This window comes from Pholis gunnellus, assembly GCF_910591455.1.
Source record: "Pholis gunnellus genome assembly, chromosome: 13".
NCBI classification, from domain to species: domain Eukaryota; kingdom Metazoa; phylum Chordata; class Actinopteri; order Perciformes; family Pholidae; genus Pholis; species Pholis gunnellus.
In genome coordinates, this window is record NC_136540.1 from 107,790 (window position 1) to 125,000 (window position 17,211).

Sequence of the window (17,211 nt, forward strand, 5' to 3'; positions counted from 1 at the left end):
TGTAGTTTATAAAAGTACAATAACTACCTTTGAGATGTAGTTTATAAAAGTACAATAACTACCTCTAAGGTGTAGTTTATAAAAGTACAATAACTACCTCTAAGATGTAGTTTATAAAAGTACAATAACTACCTCTAAGATGTAGTTTATAAAAGTACAATAACTACCTCTAAGATGTAGTTTATAAAAGTACAATAACTACCTTTGAGGTGTAGTTTATAAAAGTACAACAACTACCTCTAAGATGTAGTTTATAAAAGTACAATAACTACCTTTGAGATGTAGTTTATAAAAGTACAATAACTACCTTTGAGATGTAGTTTATAAAAGTACAATAACTACCTCTAAGATGTAGTTTATAAAAGTACAATGACTACCTTTGAGATGTAGTTTATAAAGTACAATAACTACCTCTGAGATGTAGTTTATAAAGTACAATAACTACCTCTAAGATGTAGAATATAAAAGTACAATAACTACCTCTAAGATGTAGAATATAAAAGTACAATAACTACCTCTAAGATATAGTTTATAAAAGTACAATAACTACCTCTAAGATGTAGAATATAAAAGTACAATAACTACCTCTAAGATGTAGAATATAAAAGTACAATAACTACCTCTAAGTTGTAGTTTATAAAAGTACAATAACTACCTCTAAGGTGTAGTTTATAAAAGTACAATAACTACCTCTAAGATGTAGTTTATAACAGTACAATAACTACCTCTGAGATGTAGTTTATAAAGTACAATAACTACCTCTAAGATGTAGTTTATAAAAGTACAATAACTACCTCTAAGATGTAGAATATAAAAGTACAATAACTACCTCTAAGATGTAGAATATAAAAGTACAATAACTACCTCTAAGTTGTAGTTTATAAAAGTACAATAACTACCTATAAGATGTAGTTTATAACAGTACAATAACTACCTCTGAGATGTAGTTTATAAAGTACAATAACTACCTCTAAGATATAGTTTATAAAAGTACAATAACTACCTCTAAGATGTAGAATATAAAAGTACAATAACTACCTCTAAGATGTAGAATATAAAAGTACAATAACTACCTCTAAGATGTAGTTTATAAAAGTACAATAACTACCTCTAAGTTGTAGTTTATAAAAGTACAATAACTACCTCTAAGGTGTAGTTTATAAAAGTACAATAACTACCTCTAAGATGTAGTTTATAACAGTACAATAACTACCTCTGAGATGTAGTTTATAAAGTACAATAACTACCTCTGAGATGTAGTTTATAAAGTACAATAACTACCTCTGAGATGTAGTTTATAAAGTACAATAACTACCTCTAAGATGTAGTTTATAAAAGTACAATAACTACCTCTAAGATGTAGTTTATAAAGTACAATAACTACCTCTGAGTGTCACAGGGTGTGGTGGAGAACTCAAAGCAGACCAGGCAGAGTAGTGAAGCAGATATTTAATAAACACAAATAGGAATCGTTACCAGAACACAACAGACAGGTGGGCAGGCAGACAGGTGGGCAGGCAGGCAGACAGGTGGGCAGGCAGACAGGTGGGCAGGCAGACAGGTGGGCAGGGAGGGAAACCGGGACCAGGACGAGCAAAACCGGGCAGGTCGACATGAAGATGATCTGGCAGTGAGTGACTGAGAGGCCGGGCTTTATAAAGTGGCTGATAGAGGGAGCGCTTGATTGGTGACCAGAGGCAGGTGAAGGGAGCTGATGATGAGGAGGCAGACAGGTGCACTGAATGAGCTGATGATGAGGAGGCAGACAGGTGCACTGAATGAGCTGATAGGTGAGTGAGGTGAGGGAGGAATAAGACAGGAGAGAAGGGGCAGAGCTGTGACACTAAGATGTAGAATATTTACCTCTTAGATGTCGTTTTAAAAGTACAATATGTACTTCTGAGATGTAGTACGTTAAAATGTACAATATTTACCTCTGAGGTATTAAGTCTAGTAGTTGAGTAAATGTACTTGTTTCGTTCGATGTTCATTAAATACTTGAGAGAAACAAACTTGATGTTTGAACTTTCAGAGAAAATGAGGAAGTTTCAGATTCATTTTTAACGTTCAGCACTTTTGTGAACTTCTTTGTTCCAACAGGAAGTCACAGAAGTTGCACAAGCAGATTTTCAGTCGTTACAAAAGTTATTGTGAAAACTGGGATTAAATGTTGGATTAATGACAATAATACAGATGTTAATGTTGGTTCTCCATCGATAGACATCAAAGGGTTCGTTTTTAACGTCACGTTTCATGATCAACAAGTTAAAGTTTCTTCATGTTTCACTCATTAAAAGTTTTCATTCATCAAGTCACATAATAAACATAAATGATCTTTTATTTCATCAGTAAAAGTGACTTATTTGTAAATAATTATAAAACCTTTAAACTAAGTTTGATTCATAGGATATTTAATAAACTGACAGTCATGGATTTTATTTTGATATTTATTTAATAAAGTTCAACATGAATCAGATCAGTTTGTCTAAAAGCAGTTTGAATAAACATAAAAAAGATTATAACAGATATACACAATGCAGCTGAATGCTATGAAGTTATAAATCTGATTCAGGACCTGCTGCAGTTCACTTAATATAGAAATATGTTTTATGTTTGTGGAGGCGATTAAAAAATGATTAAAAAACAGTTTCAAAGCTCTTTTCATATGGCAGCCTTACAGTCTCCACTGTGGGTAAAACAACCCATCATTACCTGCCTTGCTCAGCAGAACCTCGGCACTGTCTGTCAGATGTCATGTTGTTATGACTAGAAGGTTGCGATGGTAAGTGCGGCCCTATGTGATGCCTGGCAGGAGGACTACATTCGGTATTTCAGCCCTCCATTCAGTCTGGAAGGCAGCTGATCCGTTCACAGGCAGCTCTCCTCTTCCTCGCGACTGGGCGGCGAATCGGGAGGTTCCTCGACTTCCTGTCTGTCCTCTGATGATGTCACTTCCTTTGACTCTGACAGCTGAGGGCTGTCATCATGAAATGCACATTTGAACAACCATTGAACAATAATTGATCAACATTATATAAATATAAATATACATATATATAATATAAATATATATATATATATATATATATATGATTATTGTTCGTACCTGACTGCGTCCAGCGCAGCGCCTCCGCTGGTTTCTATGGTGACGTCGGTGTGGGAGGAGCCTGCCTCCTCTGGCTCCGCCTCAAACAGTTGAACGGTCACTTGAGGGGCGGGGCTTCCTGTAAACAACACAGAAGGTGTGTGTGTGTGTGTGTGTGTTGGCTTCACTGATCAGAAACAAATCAATCAAGTGATCCATTAGATTCTTACCGCCTGTGACCGTCTGTCCGTCGTTCTGTCCAGAAGGACTTCGTCTGGATCGTGCAACAGCCGGACTGTCACCGTTCAGGAAGTCCTCGGTCAGCTGGAGGTAACGCTGACGACAAACAACAACAACAACAACAACGAGTGACCCAACTGCATCTGAAGGAACCGCTGTGAAGAGAACTCCAGAAACCTAGAACATCACACGTTCTCTACAAAGAGTCTCTGTGTTAAACAGGAAACACTGGTCTGATGATGAAGAGTCTGTGTTAAACAGGAAACACTGGTCTGATGATGAAGAGTCTGTGTTAAACAGGAAACACTGGTCTGATGATGAAGAGTCTCTGTGTTAAACAGGAAACACTGGTCTGATGATGAAGAGTCTCTGTGTTAAACAGGAAACACTGGTCTGATGATGAAGAGTCTGTGTTAAACAGTAGAAGGTCAGACTTCTTGTGATGGATGTTATTTTACGAGTTATAAACTGTGAGTTTTTTAGACTCATGTAATATTATAAACTATATATATATCTAGATATATATATATATCTAGATATATATATATAGATATATATATATATAGAACACAGGATGTTAAAGTAGTTTGGCACCTTTTTGTAGTTGTCAGTCAACATGTTGCCCACGGAGACGACCAGAGAGGAGAAAGTAGGTCTGGACTCAGGTTTCTCGTCCCAACACTGTTTCATCAGATCGTACCTGAAGACAGAACACAGAGACCATTTAACCCACGTTGACCTCAGAGATCTCCTTTGGTCAGATTCAGGAGGAACAGAGCAGCCTACATGTTGAGAGGAGCCAGTTCAGGTCCACTCATCCTGTAGCCTCTCTGCAGAGAAGAGTAGAAGTCCTGCTTCAGAGGGAGGTCAGGGTACGGACTAGCACCTGAACACACAGCATACTGGTTTAGACTGGTGTGTGATGATGTAAACTGGTCTAGACTGGTGTGTGATGATGTATACTGGTCTAGACTGGTGTGTGATGATGTATACTGGTTTAGACTGGTGTGTGATGATGTAAACTGGTCTAGACTGGTGTGTGATGATGTATACTGGTCTAGACTGGTGTGTGATGATGTATACTGGTCTAGACTGGTGTGTGATGATGTATACTGGTTTAGACTGGTGTGTGATGATGTAAACTGGTCTAGACTGGTGTGTGATGATGTATACTGGTCTAAACTGGTGTGTGATGATGTATACTGGTTTAAACTGGTGTGTGATGATGTAAACTGGTTTAAACTGGTGTGTGATGATGTATACTGGTCTAGACTGGTGTGTGATGATGTATACTGGTCTAGACTGGTGTGTGATGATGTAAACTGGTCTAGACTGGTGTGTGATGATGTAAACTGGTTTAAACTGGTGTGTGATGATGTATACTGGTCTAGGCTGGTGTGTGATGATGTAAACTGGTTTAAACTGGTGTGTGATGATGTATACTGGTCTAGGCTGGTGTGTGATGATGTAAACTGGTTTAAACTGGTGTGTGATGATGTATACTGGTCTAGACTGGTGTGTGATGATGTAAACTGGTTTAAACTGGTGTGTGATGATGTATACTGGTCTAGGCTGGTGTGTGATGATGTATACTGGTTTAAACTGGTGTGTGATGATGTATACTGGTCTAGACTGGTGTGTGATGATGTAAACTGGTTTAAACTGGTGTGTGATGATGTAAACTGGTCTAGGCTGGTGTGTGATGATGTAAACTGGTCTAGACTGGTGTGTGATGATGTATACTGGTCTAGACTGGTGTGTGATGATGTAAACTGGTCTAGACTGGTGTGCGATGATGTAAACTGGTTTAAACTGGTGTGTGATGATGTATACTGGTCTAGACTGGTGTGTGATGATGTAAACTGGTTTAAACTGGTGTGTGATGATGTAAACTGGTCTAGGCTGGTGTGTGATGATGTAAACTGGTCTAGACTGGTGTGTGATGATGTATACTGGTCTAGACTGGTGTGTGATGATGTAAACTGGTCTAGACTGGTGTGTGATGATGTAAACTGGTCTAGGCTGGTGTTTGATGATGTATACTGGTCTAGGCTGGTGTGTGATGATGTAAACTGGTTTAAACTGGTGTGTGATGATGTATACTGGTCTAGGCTGGTGTGTGATGATGTAAACTGGTCTAGACTGGTGTGTGATGATGTATACTGGTCTAGACTGGTGTGTGATGATGTAAACTGGTCTAGGCTGGTGTGTGATGATGTAAACTGGTCTAGACTGGTGTGTGATGATGTAAACTGGTCTAGGCTGGTGTTTGATGATGTATACTGGTCTAGGCTGGTGTGTGATGATGTAAACTGGTTTAAACTGGTGTGTGATGATGTATACTGGTCTAGGCTGGTGTGTGATGATGTAAACTGGTCTAGGCTGGTGTGTGATGATGTATACTGGTCTAGACTGGTGTGTGATGATGTATACTGGTCTAGACTGGTGTGTGATGATGTAAACTGGTTTAAACTGGTGTGTGATGATGTAAACTGGTCTAGGCTGGTGTGTGATGATGTAAACTGGTCTAGGCTGGTGTGTGATGATGTATACTGGTCTAGACTGGTGTGTGATGATGTAAACTGGTCTAGGCTGGTGTGTGATGATGTATACTGGTCTAGACTGGTGTGTGATGATGTATACTGGTCTAGACTGGTGTGTGATGATGTAAACTGGTTTAAACTGGTGTGTGATGATGTATACTGGTCTAGGCTGGTGTGTGATGGTGTAAACTGGTCTAGGCTGGTGTGTGATGATGTAAACTGGTCTAGGCTGGTGTGTGATGATGTAAACTGGTTTAAACTGGTGTGTGATGATGTATACTGGTTTAAACTGGTTTACCAAGAGAGAAGATCTCCCACAGTAAGATTCCATAAGACCAGACATCACTCTGAGAGCTGTAAATGTTCTGGAAAATACTCTCTGGAGACATCCACTTCACGGGCAGGAAGCTCTGAAAATGAAGACATCAAAGGGCAGCTCACAGAGTTTCATGTCCGTCTTAAAGACTATTTTAACAATAAGCAGTTAAGCATGAAGTTAATTGATCAGTGGAACTGACGTTTCCTCTGGCGATGTAGTCTTGGTCCTTCATCAGATCTCTGGCCAAACCAAAGTCACAGATCTTCACCAGCTTCCCCTCACTGACCAGGACGTTCCTCGCAGCCAGGTCTCTGTGGACACACTGTGGGATGTACACACGTAAATCCACACGTGAACAATTGAAAACACTTATTAACACGTCAGAACAATGTTGAGTAACGGATCGATCAGTGAGGCATTGACTATCTTACTCTTCTGGAGGAGAGGAAGTCCATGGCCTGGGAGACCTGGTAGGAGAAGCTGAGGAGGTCGTTGAGAGTCAGGAGAGGAGAGTCACTGAGGAGGACAGACGGCGCCTCCTGCTGGTCTGAGAGAGAATGACACAGACAGGAAGACAGCACCTTCTAGTACATCAAGGTATGTAGAGATGCAGTACTTGTACACAATGTACTACAAGTATTACCTGCCGGTGTGTACGGCGTCTCGTACACCGCAGGTTCGTTGTCGGCGTAGCTGAGCTCCTTCATGGCGACGTACTGAACGTTCTCTTCTTTATTCATGTCCATGTAACCTCCATCACTGTCACTGCAGGGACACAGACAGGCAGAGAGAGAGACAGGTAGAGAGAGAGAGACACCATCAGTACACAGACAGGTAGAGAGAGAGAGAGACAGGTAGAGAGAGAGAGACAGGTAGAGAGAGAGAGACACCATCAGTACACAGACAGGTAGAGAGAGAGAGAGACAGACAGGTAGAGAGACAGACCTCTTGCTGTGTATGTCTCTCTGTAAGAAGGTGTGTTTGTTTCTCTGCAGGTAGTTCACCAGGTCTCCATGGCGACAGAACTCAGTGATCAGATAGACAGGGCCTGGACAGACAGACAGACAGACAGAGAGAGAGACAGACAGAGACAGAGAGAGACAGACAGAGAGAGAGACAGATATTCAGACAGTTGATGTTTGTTAAACAAGCAAACTATGAGATTAAGTCAAAATTCATGAAGGACTAATTCAGCATACATTTGGGATTAGTTTAGAATACATTTAGAGTTAGACTAGACCTAGATTAGGATTAAGACAGGATTAATTCAGGTTTCAGTCAGGGTTAAATCAGGATTAAATCAGGATTAATTCAGGATTAAGTCAGGATTAAGTCAGGATTAAGTCAGGATTAAGTCAGGATTAATTCAGGATTAATTCAGGATTAAATCAGGATTAAGTCAGGATTAATTCAGGATTAAGTCAGGATTAAGTCAGGATTAAGTAAGGATTAATTCAGGATTAATTCAGGATTAAGTCAGGATTAAATCAGGAGTAAATCAGGATTAACACCTCCTCTTGTGCACGCTCCCAGCAGGTTGACCACGTTCAGGTGAGGACCAAGATGAATGAAAACCTTCAACTCCGACATCAGAGACTGAGCTGCTCCACTGCCGGCTGATCACAAACAATCAGAGACCACATTAGTTCAACACAGACAGAGAGACAGGCAGAGAGACAGGCAGAGAGACAGGCAGAGAGACAGGCAGAGAGACAGGCAGGTACGTACGTTTCACCATCTTCACGGCAACTTTCATTGTAGAATGAGAGGAAAGCAGACCGGAGACGGACGCCATCACAACACGACCAAACGCACCTGAACCCAACACCTGGCCTGGAGACAGACAGACAGACAGAGAGACAGACAGACAGAGAGACAGACAGACAGACACACAGAGAGACAGACAGACAGACAGACAGACAGACACACAGAGAGACAGGTGGGTAGACAGACAGAGAGAGAACCAGGTACATATTAAAATCTCCAAATAAAGACTAAACTTAGTTTAAGGTAGGATTAGCTTTAGAATGAAATAGTACTGTGTTCTCAGAGTATTACCTAGTACAACTTTGTCTCGAGGTACTTCCCAGCTGGAGTCATAGGGCAGGTGGGCGGGGTTTAGGTATGAGTACAGCTGTCCGTCAGGACTCACCGACTCAATCAGCTTCCACCGGACTTCATAACGAGGTTTCTAACGAACACATTAAAGTACTAGTGAAGTACTACTACTGAACTACTACTACTACTACTACTACTACTACTACTACTACTGTATCACTGAATCAGAATCAGAATCGTTTATTGCTCAGGAAGTTTCTGGCGGGTGGTGCGTAACATTTAACAATAACATGGAACAATCAACAACAATCAACACAGTGCAAGAAATAGAAACATATTAACATTTACAATAGAATATAAAAGAATATAAAATAAAGTGCACAACAAACCATAACAGGACTGTAAACAAGTGAAATGTTAAAAGTGTTGAGTGTGTTTAAATAAAGAAACAGGGATGTGCGGGGAGTGACCGGTAGGAATCTGTCCTGGGGAAGACAGTCAGTGGGGGACTGCGGAAGGGAAGAAGCTGTTCATGTGGCGTGAGGTCTTGGTCCTGATGGAGGTCTTGGTCTTGATGGAGGTCTTGGTCCTGATGGAGGTCTTGGTCCTGATGGACCTCAGCCTCCTGCCAGATGGAACGGACACGAACAGTTTGTGTCCAGGGTGAGAGGGGTCGGCTACAATCCTTCTTGTTCGCTTCAGGGTCCTTGAAGAGAACAAGTCCTGGAGGGACGGCAGACTGCAGCCAATCACCCTCTGAGCAGAGCGGATGATGCGCTGCAGCCTGCTCTGCCCAGAGTACCAGACCGTGGAGGAGCAGAGGATGGACTCGATGATGGCTGTGTAGAAGTGCACCATCATCGTCTTTGGCAGGTTGAACTTCTTCAGCACAGTGATGGGGGCTGGTGGGGCTGCGTTCTTCCTGAAGTCCACAACCATCTCCACTGTCTTTAGAGCGTTGAGCTCCAGGTTGTTCAGACCACCAGGTCACCAGATGGTCAGTCTCCCACCTGTAGGCGGACTCATCCCCACCAGAGATGAGTCCAGTGAGGGTGGTGTCATCCACGAACTTCAGCAGCTTGATGGACTGGTGACTGGAGGTGCAGCTGTTGGTGTACAGGGAGGAGAGCAGAGGGGAGAGAACGCAGCCTTGGGGGGAACCGGTGCTGACGGTCCGGGAGGCTGAGACGTGTTTTCCCAGCTTCACGCGCTGCTTCCTGTCAGACAGGAAGTCTGTGATCCACGGACGGGTTGATGGTGTTGAAGGCAGAGCTGAAGTCCTCAAACAGGATCCTGGCGTAGGTTCCTGGGGAGTCCAGATGCTGGAGGATGAAGTGAAGGGCCAAGTTGACTGCATCGTCTACAGACCTGTTGGCTCTGTAGGTGAACTTCAGGGGGTCCAGGAGTGGGTCAGTGAGGGTTTTAAGGTGGGACAGGACCAGGTGTTCAAAAGACTTCATGACCACAGAGGTCAGGGCGACGGGCCTGGAGTCATTGAGTCCTGTGATCCTAGTTTTTTGGGGACGGGGATGATGGTGGAGGCCTTGAAGCAGGCTGGTACGTGGTCTCCAGAGAGGTGTTGAAGATGTCTGTGAACACCAGAGACAGCTGATCAGAACAATGCTTCAGGGTGGAGGGGAGACGGAGTCCGGGCCGGCTGCTTTGCGGGGTTCTGTTTTTTAAAAAGCCTGTTGACGTCTCTCTCCAGAATAGAGAGTCGTCACTGGGGGGGGGGGGGGGGACACTGGGATGGGTGGTACAGAGGCATGAGCCCTTGCTGAGTTGGGGGAGGGGGGGGGGGGCTGGTGGTCTGGGGCTGGTTGATGGAGCCCATTGTCTGTCAAAGCGACAGCAGAACTCATTCAGCTGGTCTGCCAGGTGGAGGTGGTTCATGGAGTGGGGGGGGGGGTTTAGGCTTGTAGTTGGTGTCTGAGGCGTCTCCAGACAGAAGCAGAGTCACTGCTGAGAGCTGGTGTTGAAGTTTCTCACAGTACAGTCGTTCAGCGTCTCTCACCGCCTCACTAAACCTGTACTTTGACTCTTTGTTCAAGTCCTTGTCCCCACTCCTAAAGGCCTGATCCTCGTTCTGCTGTGAACCAGGGTTTGTCGTTGTTGTAACTCACCCTGGTGCTTGATGGAACACAGCTGTCCTCACAGAAGCTGATGTATGAAGTCACAGCCTCTGTGAACTCATCCAGACTGTTGGTAGCAGTCCTGAACACATCCCAGTCTGTACAGTCCAAGCACGCCCGAAGATCCTCCAGAGCTTCACTGGTCCACTTCTTGCGCCACAATTCTACACCGTAGGCACAGCAGGAGCAATTTTGGGGTTAAGTGTCTTGCTCAAGGACACATCAACATGCGACTAGTGGAGCCTGAACCGGGGATCAAACCGCCGATCCTCTGATTGACAGTCGTCCACTGTATCTGTTTGGCGAGTGTCCGCTGTGCCTCCTGCACGTTGCCCTGCGGCGGCATGTAAACACCGACCAGGATGAATAAAAGGGAGTAAAGGGTTCACAGTTTATGATGAAAGATTCCAGATCAGGAGAACAGAACCACTGTCCCATCGTTGCACCAGACACTGCTGGAGTAGAAACAGATTCCTCCGTGTCGACGTCCGCTCTGAACAGCTGGAAGCAGTCAGCTGGAGATCCACGTGTGCCGAGCACGCGGCCCGTTTCCCTCTCCCAGCGCTTCACTGCATGAGCGTAATACATACATATATAATAGTACTACTGTACCACTGAAACACAGTATAATAGTACTACACTATAATACTGACTTTTCTCCAGAGGAGGATGAGGATGATGAGGAAGACAACGGCGATGACGACCAGAACCAGAACTGCTGCCAAGACTGCAACCTGAGATAGGAGAGCTGGAGACAGAGAGAGAGAGAGAGAGAGAGAGAGCGAGAGAGAGAGAGAGAGAGAGAGAGCGGTAGAGAGAGAGAGAGAGAGAGAGAGAGAGAGAGAGAGAGAGAGAGAGAGAGAGAGAGAGAGAGAGAGAGAGAGAGAGAGAGAGAGAGAGAGAGAGAGAGAGAGAGAGAGATTTTTATCCTGACTATCTTATCATTTATATCAATATCAGAATTATAACCAACATCTATGATCTTCTCTTCATTACGACAATGAAAATACACTAAAATGTTTGATACTATTTATTAGGAAATACTCATGTTTACTGTTTAAACGAGTTTTACTTGAGAATAGCCGTGTTACAAACAAAAATAGTAATAAACTCAATCAATATTCACGCTGTAAAGAAGCGTCTAACTCTCTGTCACCACCTGGTGGCTGAAGAGAAGTCCTACAAGTCAGGATGCAACTATCGGTAACATGTAAAGTTTGACTGCTTCGGTTCCCCGTTCAGGTGCGTTCAGGTGCATTAGGAAGTTTGTAATGTTGTAGTTGCCAACATATTAGAGTGTATTACAGTATTACTACGGTAGTACTGCAGTATTAGTACTTACAGCTGGACAGTACTCGCAGGTCTCTGGCTCGTCGTCCTGCTGAGTTTTTGGCTTCACAGCGAACAGCTGACACGGAGGTTTGACTCTGCAGAGTCAGCACACTGCGTACCTGCACAGGTGAGACACGACACACGGCTGTCAATCATCTTCACATCGTGATGACATCAAATTGATGATGTCACCGGTTACCTGGGTGACGCCTCTCTGCTCTGTGACATTCTCCTGCAGAGCCACGCCCTCCGAGGCTGCTGATAGGCTCCTCCAGCCGCCCGTCAGGTTACTGCACCTGTAGGGGACAAACAGGGTTACTATGGCAACACATGCACTGTTACCATGATGTGTGTGTGTGTGTGTGTGTGTGTGTGTGTGTGTGTGTGTGTGTGTGTGTGTGTGTGTGTGTGTGTGTGTGTGTGTGTGTGTGTGTGTGTGTGTGTGTGTTTACCTGTGTGAGCTGTGACAGGTGTACCAGGTGACAGATGGGGGCGGAGCTCCCTCGCTGACGCACAGGATGGACTTACTGCCAGCCTCCAACAGAGACGTGATCCTGGGGGGCGCTACACACACACACACACACACACACACACACACACACACACACACACACACACACACACACACACACACACACACACACACACACACACACACACACACACACACGTAAAGACACACACACACACAAACACTGTCTGTCAATCATCCTGTCCCTCTCTCTCTGTCTGACCTTTGACCTCCAGGTGGAAGAAGACTTCCTCAATGTCGTCCTCGTTGGAAACAGTCACTGTGTAACTTCCTGTCTGATCCACCTGAACTCGAACCAGCGTCAGTCTGCTCACGTACCTGCACATCAATCAACCAATCAATCAATCAATCAACCAACCAACCAACCAACCAACCAATCAACCAAACAACCAACCAACCAACCAATCACCAACCAACCAATCAATAACCAATCAACCAACCAACCAATCAACCAATCAATCAACCAATCAACCAACCAACCAACCAATCACCAATCAATCAATCAATAACCAATCAACCAATCAACCAATCAATCAACCAACCAACCAATCAACCAACCAATCACCAATCAATCAATCAATAACCAATCAACCAATCAACCAATCAATCAATCAACCAATCAACCAACCAGGAGTTTAGGACTCTCTTATTATTATTGCTCTACCTGCTTCCCGTTAGGTGCGTGGTGGTGACGGAGGTGGTTTCCGTGGCAACGGTGTTGTTTTCTTTGGTCCAGAGGACGGTGGGGGGGGGGTGGGCGTCGACCTCCACTCTGAACTCCACTGATTGGTGGAAGAGAGACGACACGTTGGTCTCACCTGAAGGCCACAAGTAGACGTACCCTCGATCTGCAGAGAGAGAGAGACGGGTCAGCTAGCTGTGTGTGTGTGTGTGTGTGTGTGTGTGTGTGTGTGTGTGTGTGTACTCACCCAGTACGGTTACTGTGATGTTTTTCTTCACGGTTCGATCCTGCATCGGTTCTTTCACCACACACACATAAACACCTACAGGACACACACACACACACACACACACACACACACACACACACACACACACACACACACACACACACACACACACACACACACACACACACACACACACACACACACACACACACACACACACACACACCTGTGGTTACCAACAAACTAAACAACCACGTTACCATGGAGACGGATCGTTTGACCTACCGGAGTCTGCCACCGTTGCCATGGAGATATTAACGAAGGAGCGGATACGATTGGGCAGAAAGTCCGTCACAGGTTCGATTTCCTGAACCGACAAAACAGAGAAACTTTACACAGAGAACGAACACGACGTAGTTCAGACAGATGGTGGAGAGAGAGAGACGGGCACCTGTCTGCGGGGGAAGTCCCAGGAGAAGAAGACGATCTCCGTGTCTCTGACGGTGCAGTTCACAGTCAGAACCTCCCCCTGTTTCAACACACTGCTGGACACAGACAGGTCCACCTCCATCACCTTAGGAACTGAGACACAGACAGGTGGAGAGGGACACATGGTGAGAGAGACAGACAGCTGGAGACACATGGTGAGAGAGACAGACAGGTGGAGACACATGGTGAGAGAGACAGACAGGTGGAGACACATGGCGAGAGAGACAGACAGCTGGAGACACATGGTGAGAGAGACAGACAGCTGGAGACACATGGTGAGAGAGACAGACAGGTGGAGACACATGGCGAGAGAGACAGACAGCTGGAGACACATGGTGAGAGAGACAGACAGCTGGAGACACATGGTGAGAGAGACAGACAGGTGGAGACACATGGTGAGAGAGACAGACAGGTGGAGACACATGGTGAGAGAGACAGACAGCTGGAGACACATGGTGAGAGAGACAGACAGGTGGAGACACATGGTGAGAGAGACAGACAGGTGGAGAGAGACACATAAAGAGACGATAATAATGTAATCTATATTAATCTTAATCTAGCTTCATGTTAAGATACAGTTACTCTCTGGGGCTTTTATTTTGAAAGGGTGGGACTGGGTGGGTGAGAGAGGAGACACAATCATAATGTGACTGAATATCTCCAAGTCATGTGTCTGTGTGTGTGTGTGTGTGTGTGTGTGTGTGTGTGTGTGTGTGTGTGTGTGTGTGTGTGTGTGTGTGTGCATGTGTGTCACTAATTCAGAGAGATTAGAGTAAACAGGGATTAAAAAAAAAACTACCTGTCAAACCTCTGCCCTCTATACCAAGAATATACCTCCAATCTACAACATATGGATATCATGAGAAAGATGAGACTCTGCTGAACGCGCTGATGTGGTTTTTATGTTTGTGGTGTTAATCATGTGAGCTCCAGAGCAATAAACACAGCTGGTACGTCTGCAGGTTTAACATGGAGTCTGATGGAGCAGCTGGTGGAGTTCATGTCGCTCTGCGGCTCTTTGAGCCAAATGTGTAGATCTGTTGGATTCCAATGACACATGATTGCGACCAGCACAACATTTTAAAGCTTTTTGACCAAAAATGGTGTATAAAGAGTAAACATTGTGGGAGCTGGAGCAATTTCTTTGGAAAAATCACAGAATATTTTTCCTGCTCTGCTCCACTCTGACCGTGATGTCATCACTCTAGTGCTGAACATTCCGTGCAATACACACCCATTATAAAATCTGAAACGGACCCAAAATGTTCCTGAATCTTAATCTGTGACTTCATGAATACTGTGCTAGCTATCAAAATGCCCATTCGGCTCAATAAAGTGCAGCGTTTTGTCTACGTTTTAAACTTTGAATCATGTTTCTACGTTAAAGTACGGCGACTCAACGTGGGCCCAAAGTTAAGTGTTTTTTTGCTCTCTTCACTCCAAAACCCCATTCAAGTGAATGGAGACATTTTGCTTAGTTTTTTGCGTTTTTTCGAGGCTGGGCGAATCTCTGAGAAAAGTCATAGCACACGAATCCCGATCAGGCCGCACGTTTTGATGTCATTTTTGCGCAGGTGTTGGCAACGCTGTGTGAGGAGAAGCGAGACAAACTTTTAGGTGGAAGATGGAGAATAAGGTCAGTGTGCTTCTGCACAGGCAGTTTTACTGCCTTTGTGCTACAAAGCCAAACTGAATAATATAACCTATAATAATATAATCTCTATTAATATTAACCCGATGAGCTCACCTACGATGCTGAACACGTAGTACACCTGAGACTCTCGCTCTTCGTCTCCGCGGGCGGCCGAGCAGACGTACGACGAGTCGTTCAGACGTCCAGTGAAGCCGCGGCCCGGCTCGTACGTCGTCACTGTAACCGGCGTCCTGCCGGGACGTTCGTACAGCGAGACGTTGAGTCGCGGGTCGGATACCACGCAAGGGATAGTATCTTCCTCCGCCTCCTTCATCACCACACCTGGACCCAGTGGAACGAACCATTCCTCCGGACCTGAGGGGGGAGCAGGTAGAGTCAGGAGGTACACAGGTATGATCGGGAGGTACACAGGTATGATCGGGAGGTACACAGGTATGATCGGGAGGTACACAGGTAGAGTCAGGAGGTACACAGGTAGGATCAGGAGGTACACAGGTATGATCGGGAGGTACACAGGTAGAGTCAGGAGGTACACAGGTAGAGTCAGGAGGTACACAGGTAGGATCAGGAGGTACACAGGTATGATCGGGAGGTACACAGGTAGAGTCAGGAGGTACACAGGTATGATCGGGAGGTACACAGGTAGAGTCAGGAGGTACACAGGTAGGATCAGGAGATACACAGGTAGAGTCAGGAGGTACACAGGTAGGATCAGGAGGTACACAGGTATGATCGGGAGGTACACAGGTAGAGTCAGGAGGTACACAGGTAGGATCAGCAGATACACAGGTAGCATCGGGAGGAGGTAGGATCAGGAGGTACACAGGTAGAGTCAGGAGGTACACAGGTAGGATCAGGAGATACACAGGTAGCATCGGGAGGAGGTAGGATCAGGAGGTACACAGGTAGAGTAAGGAGGTACACAGGTAGGATGGCCATGATCCCTGTTATAAATGTTACAAAGGTCATATTCACCTTGACCAGGTATGAATATGTCCAACGCTCTGCTCTGATAGGACGACGCCTCCTCACAGGTGTATCTCCCAGAATTCCTCCAGGTGGCGTTAAAGAGCTGCAGGATGCTGCTGGACCCCTGATTCTCAACAACAACCCCGTCCACCTGAAAGTCGTGAGGTAACCGCCACGTCACATGACTCCATCCCGAACACACCTGTGGAGACAGACAGGTATCTTACTCCACCCTAAACACACATGCAGAGACAGACAGGTACCTGACTCCACCCTAAACACACCAGTAGAGACAGACAGGTACCTGACTCCACCCTAAACACACCAGTAGAGACAGACAGGTATCTGACTCCACCCTAAACACACATGCAGAGACAGACAGGTACCTGACTCCACCCTAAACACACCAGTAGAGACAGACAGGTGTTTACTGACCACAGTGAAGTTGGAGGTTGAGTTGAGCAGAACTTGATTGGTTGACGGCTGCAGCTCCAGGCCGACACCACCTTCATGACCAATCAGGAACACACCTGCAGACACAGTCAGACAGGCGGTCAGACAGAGAGACAGGCACCCACATCAGTCCACCTGTAAAGGTAACATGTTACCCACCCAACAGGAAGTGCAGCAGGTTGAGATGTCCTGTTGGTCCTCTGGGAGGCTTCATGTCCGCTGATCCTGACCGACAGCACAGGAGAGATTTCAAACTAATGATCATAATGTAGTTTATGGTGCTGTTAGATTGCCGTTAAACCGCCCCTTCAACACAAATGTTTCTGAAAGTCTAAACACTAATAATTGTGGATTGAAGCAGAATATTTCATTAAACAAAAACATTTTGGAAATGCTTACTTCACCCATTTCTGACTAGATTTTGACGTTTGGACTGAGATCATTACGCTGTATGTGTGTCACAGCCTCAGAAGGTGAAGCAGGGTGGATGTAAG

The 17,211-nt window shown here is 45.0% G+C and overlaps 1 protein-coding gene across 1 annotated transcript in view; it reads right to left on the minus strand.

The window, feature by feature from the left end:
* Positions 1–2,455: 2,455 nt before the first annotated feature.
* Positions 2,456–17,211, minus strand: part of LOC306705306 (platelet-derived growth factor receptor beta-like) — a 17,904-nt gene continuing 3,148 nt past the window's right edge. The window contains exons 3-28 of the mRNA XM_079172033.1: positions 16,877–16,942; positions 16,700–16,794; positions 16,271–16,466; positions 15,389–15,649; positions 13,604–13,734; positions 13,438–13,519; positions 13,171–13,245; positions 12,906–13,089; positions 12,444–12,559; positions 12,162–12,273; positions 11,909–12,005; positions 11,720–11,828; positions 11,031–11,125; positions 8,246–8,378; positions 7,916–8,020; positions 7,699–7,803; positions 7,133–7,235; positions 6,831–6,952; positions 6,619–6,734; positions 6,387–6,509; positions 6,167–6,278; positions 4,112–4,211; positions 3,920–4,025; positions 3,316–3,421; positions 3,107–3,224; positions 2,456–2,977 (exon numbers count right to left, since the gene is read on the minus strand). Coding sequence (XP_079028159.1) covers positions 2,869–2,977; positions 3,107–3,224; positions 3,316–3,421; positions 3,920–4,025; positions 4,112–4,211; positions 6,167–6,278; positions 6,387–6,509; positions 6,619–6,734; positions 6,831–6,952; positions 7,133–7,235; positions 7,699–7,803; positions 7,916–8,020; positions 8,246–8,378; positions 11,031–11,125; positions 11,720–11,828; positions 11,909–12,005; positions 12,162–12,273; positions 12,444–12,559; positions 12,906–13,089; positions 13,171–13,245; positions 13,438–13,519; positions 13,604–13,734; positions 15,389–15,649; positions 16,271–16,466; positions 16,700–16,794; positions 16,877–16,931 — 3,066 coding nt within the window. The 5' untranslated portion in view covers positions 16,932–16,942 and the 3' untranslated portion in view covers positions 2,456–2,868. The remainder of the gene's footprint in view (positions 2,978–3,106; positions 3,225–3,315; positions 3,422–3,919; positions 4,026–4,111; positions 4,212–6,166; positions 6,279–6,386; positions 6,510–6,618; positions 6,735–6,830; positions 6,953–7,132; positions 7,236–7,698; positions 7,804–7,915; positions 8,021–8,245; positions 8,379–11,030; positions 11,126–11,719; positions 11,829–11,908; positions 12,006–12,161; positions 12,274–12,443; positions 12,560–12,905; positions 13,090–13,170; positions 13,246–13,437; positions 13,520–13,603; positions 13,735–15,388; positions 15,650–16,270; positions 16,467–16,699; positions 16,795–16,876; positions 16,943–17,211) is intronic.